This window comes from Pleurodeles waltl, chromosome 6 (assembly GCF_031143425.1).
Source record: "Pleurodeles waltl isolate 20211129_DDA chromosome 6, aPleWal1.hap1.20221129, whole genome shotgun sequence".
In the NCBI taxonomy this organism is placed as follows: Eukaryota; Metazoa; Chordata; class Amphibia; order Caudata; family Salamandridae; genus Pleurodeles; species Pleurodeles waltl.
In genome coordinates, this window is record NC_090445.1 from 239,158,003 (window position 1) to 239,171,971 (window position 13,969).

Genomic DNA, 13,969 nt, shown 5'->3' on the forward strand with positions numbered 1-13,969 from the left:
ATTTTGAGATCCTTAAATACTGCCATATAAAACTGCCTTCAGCCTTGGAGCATGAATCAAAAATTGGAAAAACACACCCTGGGAGTAGGGTTTGTCATTTGTCACACAGCATGTACGCTGAACCCTGTAGCTGGGCTTACTCAATTAACAAGATTTGTATAGTGATTTACATATGATAAGTCATACTAATCCAAGCTTACATACAAGAATCCTTTATTTCAGTGTTTGCTTTATACAGCAGGAATGACGTTGCTGCAGACTACCATCAGTTTCGACCACTCACGTTCTGGCTCGTTCTCATTCAAGAGCTGTTCAGAAGGAAATCTTTGGTTTTCCGGCAACCCGAACCAGAACCTAAAAAGAGATAATTTGACTGTTAATGCTGAGCTGTGGGAATCAATGTTTTATAGGCGTCTACATATAGGTCATAAAATAAAGTTGTAAAATGATTTTTTTGTGGGCTTTGAGACCACTGCTATTTTAAGTGAAGCACCCCTTTATAAACCAGAAGATAAACGAGTAAGGAAATGTTATGATTCTACCATTTTGTATGCTGATAAATGATGATTTTAAGAAATACGAATTACTGATTTGATAGAGAGCAAAAAAGCAAATAAAGACTTTTTGTCAGAACAACTCCTCTATCAGAGGGAAACAGTGACATTTTTAGATTCCCTCTACACCACGAACGTTCGCTTTGCAAGAAAAAGGGAGCTTATTTCAAAACTCTGCAGCTTGAACTAAGAGGGCCTGTCACTTCAAGTACACTGACCTAATTTAGGGAATGTGGGAAAATATATTACCACCAATTGCAACCCTCCATCGATGTTATAGATGATCTGTGTATTATCTGAGAGATAAAGAAATCTAAGCCACACAACTAAGTATGCCAGTCAAACCATATACAGGTTAAAAGGAAGTCGAGAAAATCGAGATCCCTATGGAACCACCATACGTCAGTTTTTAGTACTGGAAACAGCCTAATCTAGGATTACCTGAATCCACTTGTTTGTCAGAAAACTATAAAACCATTCCAGCACCATGCGACCAATGTCAAATGGCTTACATGGATGTGTTGAATGTCACTGAAAGATCCAAAATGTAATGTAATGTAAAAAAAAAAAAAAAAAAGTTATGTAAAGTAAAAAAAAAAGTCATGTAAATTTGTACTTGTAAAGCGCACTCCGACCCTATGGTATCGAGGTGCTGTACGCATACCGCTATGGAACCCCTCCTGGCTTTTCCCTGTGAGGTGCCCACTCCTGGGCAACCCCCAAGGTGAAGCCAGGCATCCCAGCGCTTGTGGAGATTAAGCAAGCTATTGCCCAGAGTTGCAGAGTGAGACCCATGAATTAGATTAGGCACTGAGGCGAGAAATATCCTGTCCAGGGAAATTGAGCCCAAGAACCACCGAGGCAGGAATTGAACCCTGGTCCCGGGATAAGTCTCTGCATCAGGGTCTGCCTCACTAACCATTGTGCCACACTTCTCCATAAGAATCACTGCAGCAGGGATATCGCAGTATGCGCACAAACTCAAGTCACCCAAAACAGCTGTTTGTATAATTTCAGTACTGCACCCAGAATTGAACCAAAAGGCCCTTGTAATTTCAGAATTGAGTCAGACAAAATAATCCTCTATTCCAAATACAAATGATAAAAGTTGGAAATGGGAGGAGGTGACTATAGGTGGAGTTCATAGCTGGGGCATGGAAACACCATGACAGGACTTTCCTTCTAGCAAGCTGCTCAACACAGCTCACTGATCATGTTAAAATCATTAATGCCTTACCCCTTGTAGGTGGGTCCTGCATAATCCAACGTTACTCACAGCTCCCTCTCCTAGCGCCTTGGACTCTCACAATGCAAGTTTTTTTTTTTTTTTTTTGCATTCATATTTGTATCATTGGAAATGAGATTGTACAAACAAGGCTTAGTTGGTGAACAGAAATACATTATCATAGCAAAATGAATCCAGAACCACTGTCATAGTATTGCTATTGGTCATTTATATAGCACTGAGGGGGTCATTTTGACCCCGGCGGGAGGCGATAATGTGGCGGCAGTACCACCAACAGCCTGGGGGTACTTAAAGCCACATTATGACCTTGGCGGTCCCGCGACAGTAATACCGCTGATACTGCCAGGCTGCTGCCAGCCTGCAGCCTAGCGGTCCCAGTGGTTGTAATTCGCCAGGGCAGCGCTACAAGCAGTGCTGCCCTGGGGATTACGAGTCCCCATCCGCCAGCCTGTCTTGGTGGTAAATAGCGCCATGGAAAGGCTGGCAGTATGGGTGACTTGGGGGCTCCTGGGGGCCCCTGCAGTGCTCATACACTTAGCATGGGCACTGCAGGGGCCCCCATGCACAGCCCCATTGCGCATTCCACTGTGGGCAGTGGAGTGCGCGACGGGTGCTGCTGCACCCAACGCATCTCAACATTGCCGCAGGCTCCATTACGAGCAGGCTGCAATGTTGTGGTGACTTTTCCGCTGGCCCAGCGGAAATTTCATTATGTGGGGCCAAACATACCGCCAGCACTAGCAGTTTGTTGGCGCCTGCGGCTTCGGCGGTCTTCTCAAAAGACCGCTTAAGTCGTAATGAATGCCTAAATTAGCTATTGTCGTGGTAATGCAACCCTATTGGTGGTCCAGTGATGAATTTACAATTGATTCTGAAGTTGATATTGCAGACTGGAGTCTGAATAGATTTTTGAAAACATGCCAGTACTAGGGTGAAAGATACTTTATCTGTTAAGCAAATGTGCATTCTGCCAGTGTCCATAAATTCAGCTGTGCTTTCTGGATTAGATACATACATCTTGCAGATTTCAGTATGCCAAGGCAGGTAAGGAAACCACATTTATTACATATCTAGTTTTATTTTGCTAAAATAACCATCTGCCTCTGTCATCTCTTGCTTTTCATTACCAGACCTGGTGGTGGTCTTAGGCCTAATTTTTCCTGCCTGGGGCATGTCCAGTGCACTAATTTACCACAAACCTGTAATTTCGGGTGAGAAGCTCTCTGAAATGTACCTATTTTGTTTCCAACCTTTGGATTCGTGTACCTGTCGCCTCTCCCAACTCCTGATCCCATATCCTTTTCCAGATCAGCCTAGCAATTCCAATGAGGAGAACTGTGCAGTAATCCGGGCCGAGTCTTCTGGGGCCTGGCAGAATCGGGACTGTGTCACAGCATTGCCGTATGTGTGCAAGAAGAAGCCCAAAACTGCCACTGACCCATTTTCCACTGGTGAGTTCCTTTGAATGCTGTTTTGGTGGGGGAGGAAACTGTATGTGACCAGGAGTGAGATAGGAAGTGTGAATGATTTAGCTTGCCAAATAGTGGTTGCACTCTGACTAATCAGAATGTAACATTTTCCAAGTGTGCACCTGAGAAATAGTGGCCTTGGTCTGTAATGTGCCCATTGCGCTTTGGCTATTGTAGTCCTTGGTTTTGCAACTCATTTTCATTTCAAAATGTACTCATCATTCAAGAAATCGCTAGACATTGTGCTTCTCTCTCTCTTATACTTATGTGACAATATAAATGGACTGGAATAACCTTACTGTTAGACCAGTCAGCTCTTGGTGTGGTTTCCCCTGTCTTTTTACTTCCGTCCTCCTGTTTTTAATCCTGTGCTGAATTTTGTTTTTGCTGATTTTAGGACTCTGGGCCCTTTACCACTGCTGACTAGTGCAAGTGCTCATGTCTAAATTGTAATGGTGAATGGTTTATCCATGATTGCCATATTTGATTTGCTAGGAGGCCCTAGTAAAGTTCACTCTGTGTGCCCCGGGCTTGTAAATAAAATGCTACTAGTGGGCCTGCAGCACTGATTGTGCTGCCCACATGAGTAGCCATGTAAACATGTCTCAGACCTGCTACTGCAGTGTCTGTGCATGCGGTTTTAAACTGCCATTTCGGCCTAGCAAGTGCATTTACTTTCCTGCCCCAAACCTTCTCTTTTACTACATCTAGGTCACTTATAAAGTAACCCAAGACAGCCCCATGGGCAGGGTGCATTGTATTCAAAAGGTAGGACATGTACTTGGTTTTCACTATTCCAATGCCTATTTCTCCCCAAGGGCAACATGGAGATTGCAATGAAATATCTTTTAAGGGTAATTTCCCATTGGGAGCAGATAGAGATCTGGATTTTGGGGTCTGTGAACAATTTAAAAACACATCTTTTGGTGAAGTTGGTTTTTGAATTGTAAGTTTGAAAATGCCATTTGTGGAAAGTGGGCATTTTCTTGCTTACTTCACAAAAAAGAGTGAGTCGCCCTCTAAATGCCAAGAGGAATAGGGTGAGTTTACACCTACAATATAACAAATTCGCTCTTGTGAAGCTTGTCCCCAATATTTTGTTCTTAGGTAAAAATAGAATGCACTAGAACGTTTACCACTTAGAAAATTCTCTACTCACTTTCAAATTGAGACTTCACTGGGACACCAGCACAGGCTCCCCAGCAATCCTGGTGCTGCTTTCATGCTACATCTAGTATGAAAGCAGTATCAGGAGTGGTCTGTGCGTCTTGGACTGCCACTCAGACACAACCCTAAAGTCTGGGCAGTGTTTCCAGCCCAGCTGTTCAACACAGCCTGGCTGGAGAAATCTAAGGGAGCATGTGTGTTTGGCCGGTCACACATGCGCACTTAGGTGCACTCTCTCCTTCTCCCCCTTCTCTTTGCCCCTCCCGTGGCTCAGCCCCGCCCCTCCCTTCAGATGCTGCTGGCCGAGCCAGCAGCTGAATGGTAAAATGATAATGAAATATCGTTTTATCTTAGCCACACAGTAATTCCCAACCAACCTAGACCCATTAACTATACTTGCTGTTGATTTCTCTTACCCTCTCTATATGTATGCACAAGTTGATTCCTAATCGTTTTATTTCCCCTATATACAAACAATGGTTTCTCTAGTCTTTCCTTACCTATAACATTCAACAGTGACCAGTTCCTATTTATTAATTTAAAAAAATTTATTACTCATATTGGTACCACATATTTACTAATGGGTTCGGTTAAGGAATTCAGACTTCACACATTAGGTCTCATGGGGAGGGGGTCTTTTAGATTTTTGTTCACCGTCGGCAGGTTTTAAAGATCCAGTATGGTTGGATGTTCATTGCGGAGGACCTCATGTTCCTCCTGACAAAATGTATCATCCTCCCTTGCCAATTAAAAAATTTCTTCTATTTTCTCAGCTACATTCTTCCAACCATCCCTGCTGCATTTTTTACAATGCACTTCTACTTCCAGTAGGGTTCACATCCGCCTCTTGTAATCAGTAGTATCCATAACTTATATACTACCCCCTTTGTCACCAGGTTTAATAGTAATATTTTCTCAATTTTCCAAGTGTTTCAGCACTGCTTGATGTCAAAATATTCACATACCAAAATAGTTTCTTAAATAGATCTTCAATACCTTTCTCTATCACCTTTTCAAACGTTTCCACTTCCTTACTGTAGGAAAATGCTACTGTTGGCATGGTTACTCTCAAATCTTTTGCCTTTTGTTGATGCCAGCTTTGACTGAACGTGTGCTGGGACCCTGATAACCAAGCTCAGCACCAGTGTTCTTCCCACAAAACTGTACCTTTGTTTCCACAACTGGCACAACCCTGGCACGCAGTTAAGTCCCTTTTAAAAGGTACCTATGGTACCAAGGGCCCTGTATCCAGGGAAGGTCTCTAAGAGCTGCAGCATGTATTATGCCACCCTAGAGGACCCCTCACCCAGCACATGTACACTGCCTTGCAGCCCGTGACAAAGACAAAGTTGACATGGCTCCCCTCTCAGGGTGCCATGCCCACAAACCACTGCCCGTGGCATAGGTAAGTCACCCCTCTAGCAGGCCTTACAGCCCTGAGACAGGGTGCACTATACCACAGGTGAAGGCATAGCTGCATGAGCTATATGCCCCTACAGTGCCTAAGTCCATTTTTGACACTGTAAGTGTAGTGTAGCCATATAGCATATATAACCTGGGAATTTGTCATTACGAACTCCACAGCTCCATAATGGCTTCACTGAATACTGGGAAGTTTGGTATCACACATCTCAGCACAATAAACCCACCCTGTATGTTAGCTAAACTGCTACTGTAGGACTGACAGGTCTGTGCCAGCCTGCCACTTTCAGACAAGTGTTTGACCACATCAGGTGAGTACCTTTGTGCACTCTGTGGTCAGAAACAAATCCTGTCCTGGGTGGAGGTGCTTCACTCCTCCCCTGCAGGAACTGTAACACCTGGTGGTGAGCCACAGAGGCTCAAGCCTCGGATTACAGTGCCCCAGTGCACTCCAGCTAGTGGAGCTGGCCGCTCCCCCGGACAAAGCTCCACTTTTGTCGGCAAGTCCGGTGGGAACATTAGGGAAAACAGGGAGGAGTGACCACCCCAGCCAGGACCACCCCTATGGTTTCCAGATCTGAGGTGACCCCCTCCCTGCAGAATCCTCCATCTTGAGTTGGAGGACAGGGACCAATAGAATTAGGTTTGTTCCCCCTTCACCAAAGGGAGTGGGTACAAGGAGGGTGTAGCCACTCTCAGGGACAGTAGCCATTGGCTACTGCCCTCTGATCCCTAAAACGCTCCTAAATCTATGATTTAAGGGCCTCCCTTAACCCAGCTCACCAGATTTCTGGTGACCTAACAAGAAGAAGGGCTGCTAAGCTAAAACCCCCAGCAGAAAAGGAAGATGACAACTGCTTTGGACCCGGCGTACAGGCCTGTCTCCTGCTTCAAAGAACCTGCAAAAGAACAGCGACGCATCCAGCGGGACCAGCAACCTCTGCCAAGCTCCAGGGGGCAGTCCTGCACCCAAAAGTACCAAGAACTCCTGTGGACAGCGCCCTGTCCAAGAAGAAACCAGCAACTAAGAACTGCCACCTCACTCCGATTGTGTGAGTCCTAACCACTCTGCACTCAACGCCCATGGCCCGTATCCATGCTGCCCAACCAACTAGAGTGGATCCCCAGGTGATTCTGAGCAAGTGCCTACCCTGGGTTGATCTCTCCACCCCTCCATGACGATGCCTGCAGAGGGAATCCCAAGTATCCCCCTGACCGCGAAAGCTCCGGATGAAGATCTCCGATGCCAAAGGACCCACTGCACCCTTATCCCCCTGGCCTCGGAAAAACTGACACCTGGTACAGCCACGTTCAGCATGCGGCCCTCCTCCATGTCCAACTGTTGGTGTGCCCGAGACACCCCCTAGACCTTGCCTGCAGCCTCTGAGTGACCCACAGGGTCTCCTCATAGACCAGCATTAGAAACCCGATGTCCTGTTTGCACCCTTCACTCGGCCGCCCCTGTGCCGCTGAGGGTGTGTGTTTGGTGCCTACTTGTGGCCCCTCCAGTTCTTCTCTAATCCCCCCTGGTCTGCCCTCCGAGTTGCGGGTACTTACCTGCAGGCAGCCCTGATTCAGAATACCAACTGTCTCCATGGGAGCCCACGTTGAATGTGCTCATCTTTCACGTCTGCACCCGGCCGGCCCTGTGTTGCTGTTGGTGGGTGTTTGGGGTTAACTTGAACCCCTACCGGTGGACTTCCTAAAACCTGGAGACTGAAACTGTAAGTGTTGTACTTACCTGTAAATCGAACTAACATTTCTTCCCCCCAGGAACTGTTTCTGAGAATTGCACAAGGTCCATTTTTAAAACTGATTATTGCTAATAATTCAAAAACTGTATAACTTATAGACTTCAAACAAAGTACTGTTGATACATGTGTGAAATTCAAATCTATCAAAGTACATACCCACAACTTGACTCTTGTGCTTCTAAAAATAAATTGAGAAAATATATTTTTGCTATATAAAAACTATTGGTCTGGAGGTAAGTCATTGAGTGTGCGCTTCTTCTATTTTCTGGGTGTTTTCAACAAATGCTTTGCACTACCCTCTGATAAGACCAACTGCTCAACCACACTACCACAAAAGAGAGGATTAGTGTTATCTGTTTTAGCCTCTGTTAAACCTCTGGGGGGCCCCAGGGACTCTGTGCACACTATATCTCAGTTTGATATAGTATATACAGAGCCAGCTTCCTACAACTGAGAAGCAGGATTGCCCTGTGAGGAGAACAGCTGCATTTTCTTCTGGAAGATCACACCAGTTGGCTGTTTGTTTGACCTGCTGCAAATATGCTTCTAGGAACTAAGACCACTGAGGAACCATGGAAACAGAACAGAGACCATAGACATGCATAGCCTAGATCATTGAGCTGCGGAGATGCTTTTGTGTACCGTCACTGGTTGGCCTGCAACATTATCAGTGCGCTCCAAACCCCCTGGGAACTCATCTCTACATTTCCGAACTGCAAAGAAATTTGAAGGCTGGTTGTAGGGTCTGGTCCCATTGATTATAGCCAGCTTGTAAACCTTACAATTCCAAAGAAGTCACTATTTTACATTGCAGTCAGTCCATACTCCAAAGTCTGCTTCTAGTTTGGAAATGGTGCCACCCTGGACTCTAGTTAGTGTCAACAGTCCCTGTAGGCATCCCTACCAATGGAAAAACATGAAATTACTGACCATTTTTAGGATACAATCCTTTAAACTTTGATTATAACCACACAGCATTCTAAAGCTTACTTACCTGCTTCTGAGAGACCAGACGACTCTCGAATCGATTTTTTACATCACTAGTAGAATGCCCCAACTAGACATTCGTTGCCAGATCCCCAAAATCCATTAAACCAACACCGAGCCTGCTGTAACCGAGGGATTGCACCACTGATTTTTACTACTTTTAAACTGGAATCTCAGCATCTGAGGCTTTAGCCCACTGATTTGTCCAGTGTTGAACCCAGAAACCATTAACTCAGAAGGCTTCCCACCTATCATAGTAATGTTGCTACTTTGTATTCTCTTTGCCTGGGACCTCCGTGTTTTAGATTGAGATTGTGTTAATGAACTTTGTGGCAAGCTGGAAGAGTTTCTAAATGTTCCGATACCACCTAAGCCCAGCCGCTTAGGATAACATTGGTGATTTGACCAGTGCTAAAGTAAATTATGTGCCTGGTGCAGAAATGTTGTAAAAATATTTCTTGTCATATTTTGGCTCCAGAAGGTTCTTGGACAAACTGGCATTCAATGTTTATAACATTTGATAACTCCCTGTTTCGATGAGTTAGAAATTAAAGTCCCCTATATTTTTACCTAGTCCATCCCTAGCTGCTTTTCCAGTTTATTAAGTGTCATTTACTGAGACACTCTGAACTAGCATTTCTAACCTGTGCATTGTCTGCAAAGCTTTGCTACTCCTGGAGATTCAAGTATCTAAAGGGGTGACATTTTTAAACTATTGGATTCTGTTGTCATTGATGACACTGTAAACACAACATCCCCAAGAAAATCCCATAGCTGGGACCACAAGAAAAGTCTTCACACCATCACTCTGTGATGCACATGTACGTAAAGGTAAAAGTGTGAGAGAGTGTTGATTTCACCTTTTGGGAACTTCTTAGCTTTTTGTTAGAGGAGTTTGACATTTTCCATTCAGAGGAGATGAGCATCGACAAGGCGAATTGCCCACCTCAAGCTATCAGGCTATTTATTTTCCCTTTTGTGGCTGATTATAATAGTATATAAAAGTACAGGTACACAATTCAATGTTAAAACATATCTCTCCTTGTTTGTAGACTCCTGGTCTGATGTCAGGGTCACCTGTGAACCAGGCTGGCAGGGTTTCCAGTCCAACTGCTATCGCTTGAATACCGAGAACAAGAGCTGGCAGGAAGCCCGTAAGGTTTGCCTGCGGAGCAACGCTGACCTGGCGAGCATCCACACCCTACCTGAAGTGGAGTTTGTGAGCCAGCAGATCAAGGAAGGTGAGTAGCTATTTTTTTCCTCTAATAATGCTCCATGTGTTCATCATAACCTGCGAGAAGGTGTGCAAAGCGCTACTAATTTGACTTTGAAGCCTGGTATTGCACTATGTCTTCTTGGTCTCACCTCTTCCCTCCTTGTGATATAGTCCAGGTGCCATCAGTCATTTTGCCTTTGTTTGTTTAGTAGTAAGTAGATATAACTTAAATTAAGATATAACTTAACTTAAATGAATAAAAAAATGCTGATTGTTTTATGGTGTTTCCCTGTTATAGGATGATGTGGCAAATATACATGGAGTGCAAAGAACATAGCATCTGCAGTGTGGGTTGTTCATGGTGCTGCCACGGATGGAGCTCATTCAGTCCATGACTGGCTACTTCCAATGCTGTAGTATTTGTTATGATTCAGTTTATGATTAAGCCTCCCAAATTTATTGTGTTTTTATAAGGACTTTTTTACCTGTATTTTTATATTTTGTTTACACGTATCATTGGAATTTCTAATTAATTAATCTGTTTTGTTCACAATATGTTTTTATATTGGCTCAAGCAGAGCACTTGCAGACAAGATACAATATCCATAATTTGAAGGGAACAATAAAACTTAGGAAGTGTTTTTCCACTATACTGTGATACTTCTGCAATGTCGATTACACGAGGTTTTGGTTACATTTCTGCAGACATTATTCTAAATAATGCTTTGTTTACATAAAGTAATGCGTCCATTACTTACGTTAATGGCATTACTCCTAGTCCTACTCCCTCGCCTTCCTTTAGACCAATGAGGCTCCCTGCCTCCCCATAGACCCTCCCTTCCCCTTAAAAAGTCCCCCCTCCAACCCCCACCACCTCCTGTACAAAAACAAGCCCAAGTAGCAACTCAGGCGGTCTGTACCGGGAGGGCGGGAGGGAACGGAAAGGAAGGTGAGGGAGTAGGACTGGGAGTAATGCCGTTAACGTAAGTAATGGACGCATTACCTCCCGTCCCTCCCTCGCCTTCCTTTAGACCAATGAGACATAGCAAGAGAAAACAGGAGACGGACAGTGAGTTGCAACAAGTTTAATTACAACCAATAAAGACCACCGAGTCCCCACCCCCCTATTACATCATAGAGGACAAGACACGGTGACCCAAGACCGACTCCAAATTGCCCAAGTCCGCCAGTCTGTAATAACGATCAAAGGTGAGACCCAAGTCGCGGCCCTGCAAATTTCCACCACGGAAGCGCCCTGAAGCTCCGCCACCGTAGAACGGCCCTGAATCCCTTGGGGTAGAACCACCCCATTCAAAGAATAAGCCAACAGTATCAACGAGCGAACCCATCGGCTCAAGGAAGCCGTGGAAGGCTTCTCCCCTTTCCGAGCCGGACCGAAATTCACAAATAGAGAATCACCCTTACGGAAAGGAGCAACTACCCGTAGATATTCCAACAAGGCCCGACGCACATCTAAAGAATGCAACCGAACCTCCTCATCCGAGGAAGGATCCGGACAAAACGAAGGAAGAATGACCTCCTGGCGAGCATGGAAAGACGAATTCACCTTGGGAACAAATGAAGGAACCGGAACAAGCACCACTCGATCCAGAAAAACCTTACAAAAAGGAAACGAGCAGGCCAAGGCCCCCAATTCCCCTAAACGGCGGGCCGAAGTAATGGCCACCAGAAAAAAAGTTTTCAAAGAAAGATGACGCAAGTCACAGGCCCCCAGAGGTTCAAAGGGGGCCACCGTGAAAGCATCCAATACCAATGAAAGATCCCAGGAAGGAAAGGAACGCACCGGATGAGGAAACAAGTTAAGAAGACACTGGAAAAATCGAGGCATCAAATGACCCTCATCAGACAGATTACGCCATGGACCCCTAAAAGCCTGAATCGCCGCCCACTGCACCCTTAGAGAAGCCACCGACAAACCCAACTGGGCACCATCCTGTAAAAACTGCATTACATCAAAAAGAGAAGCAGACGTAGGATCCAACCTATGTCGGAAACGCCAAGAAGAAAAAACTTTCCACTGCCGACCATAAGACAGCAAAGTGGACCGCTGTCGGGAAGCCAGTAAAGTAAAACTCAAAGCTACCGGAACTCTCAAACCCTGCCGTTCAACTTCCAGGCCATCAAGTGCAACCGCCTCAATGACCCCATCGAGAGGCAAGGAAACTCCAGAGGCGACGGACAAAGAGGAAGAGTCCACACGTGATCCGACGCCATCAACTGAAGCAACTGAAACCAATTTGCCTTCGGCCAATGAGGCGCAATCAAGAGAACCCTGGCTTTCAAAAGACGTACCCTCAATAGAAACGCATGGAGCAACTGAAAGGGCGGGAAAGCGTACAAAAGACCCTGATTCCAAGGACACAACATCCCGTCCACCGCCCAAGCCTGAGGACAACGAAACTGGGACCAAAAGCGACTGAGTTTTGCATTCTCTGGAGACGCAAACACGTCTACCACTGGAAGACCCCATAGGTGAACCAGATGATGAAACAGAGACCCCCGGAGGGAGAAAAGCTGAGAGGAAGGAATCACCCTGCTCAGAAGATCCGCCCGAACATTGACCACCCCCGAATGTAGGTGGCACGCAGGGAAAGAACCCATTCCTGAGTCCAAACAAAAATCTTCCTGGCAAGGTGGAATAGAGCCCACGACCTGGTCCCCCCCTGACGGTTCAAGTAAGCTTTGGTCACCAAGTTGTCTGTCCGAATAAGAACCGCTACACCTTTCAGGGAGTCCTGAAAATGAATCCGAGCTAAAAGCACTGCCTTCAACTCCCGCCAATTCGAGGAACGTCTGGCTTCCAGAGGCGACCAAAACCCCTGGATCTGAGCTGACCCCATCCAAGCCCCCCCAACCTGAGAGGCTGGCATCGGTCGTCACTACCACCGGGAGAGGAGGAGATAGAGACACCCCTACACGGAGATGAGCTGGCACCAGCCACCAACCCAACTCCCTGCGAACCAACCCCGACACCGGAATCCGTGCCAGAAGAGAACTTGACCCTGGAGACCAATGAATCAGGAACCAGTTCATCAGGCAAAGAAGATGGAACCGTGCCCAGGTAACTAGAAAAATCACTGATGCCAAATGACCCTGCAGACGCAACCACTGAAGGGCCCTGGGAGCAGGCTGCGACAAGATCGCCCTCACCAGAGACTGGAGGACCAATAACCGCTTCTCCGACAGTCACCAAGCCTTGAGTCAGAAACCAAGCCCGAGAAAAACTAGATCCTGTAAGGAACCAAATCTGACTTCCCCCAGTTGACCAAAAACCCGTGGTTTTGCAGGACCAACATAACCCGGGCCACATGCCTCCACAACAGCTCTTGAGAGGACGCATGGATTAGAATATCGTCCAGATAAGGATGAATAAATACCCCTTCTGAATGTAGAAGAGCCACCAGAGGAGCCAACACCTTGGTGAAAATGCGGGGAGAGGACTTGAGGCGGAATGGTAGAACACAAAACTGATAATGGTCCAGGCCTACGTCAAAGCGTAGGAATCTCTGAGAAGACCGAGCCACTGGAACATGCAGGTAAGCATCCTGCAGATCGAGAGAAGCCAGGAAATCCCCCAGACTGACGAGAGGAAGTATAGTCTGAATGGACAGCATACGGAAAGGTACAGTCCTGATCCAGGAATTCACCCCTTTCAGATTGAGGACAGGCCGAAAACCCCCTGACACCTTCTGAACCAGAAACAAGACTGAATAAGTGCCTAGACCTCTCTCCCCCACAGGAACCCGGGAGATGGCCCCTTTGAGAAGCAAGTCCCAGACCCCCTCCAACAAAGCCTGTCTCTGGGGCCCCTTCCGCAGGCAGAGGAGTGGGACGCACCCCGGAATCTGGAGGTACCACATCGAAATCTATGGCGTAGCCATTGTCCACAATGTCCAGCACCCAACGATCGCTGACACTCTCCTGCCACACAGAAAGAAAGTGCCTCAGCCGTCCCCCAACCAGCCCTATGCCAGGCCCACAATGATTGTCAGGACCCCTTCTTGAACCCACCCTGGCTCTAAGGGGCAGACTTCTTAGGAGAAAAACAGGTCTGAAAACGACGTTTCCTGAAAGAAAAAGATTTGGAATCCATTTTGGGAGATGAGCGCGAAATGCTTCCGCCAACCCTTGCC

The 13,969-nt window shown here is 46.2% G+C and overlaps 1 protein-coding gene across 2 annotated transcripts in view; it reads left to right on the top strand.

Annotated features, from left to right (window-relative positions):
• The window catches only part of MRC2 (mannose receptor C-type 2), a 761,492-nt gene that overhangs the window by 140,085 nt on the left and 607,438 nt on the right, over positions 1-13,969 (top strand). For both annotated transcript variants that reach the window (XM_069237988.1, XM_069237989.1), the window contains exons 6-7: positions 3,108-3,251; positions 9,652-9,840. In XM_069237988.1, the coding sequence (XP_069094089.1) occupies positions 3,108-3,251; positions 9,652-9,840 (333 nt within the window). The remainder of the gene's footprint in view (positions 1-3,107; positions 3,252-9,651; positions 9,841-13,969) is intronic.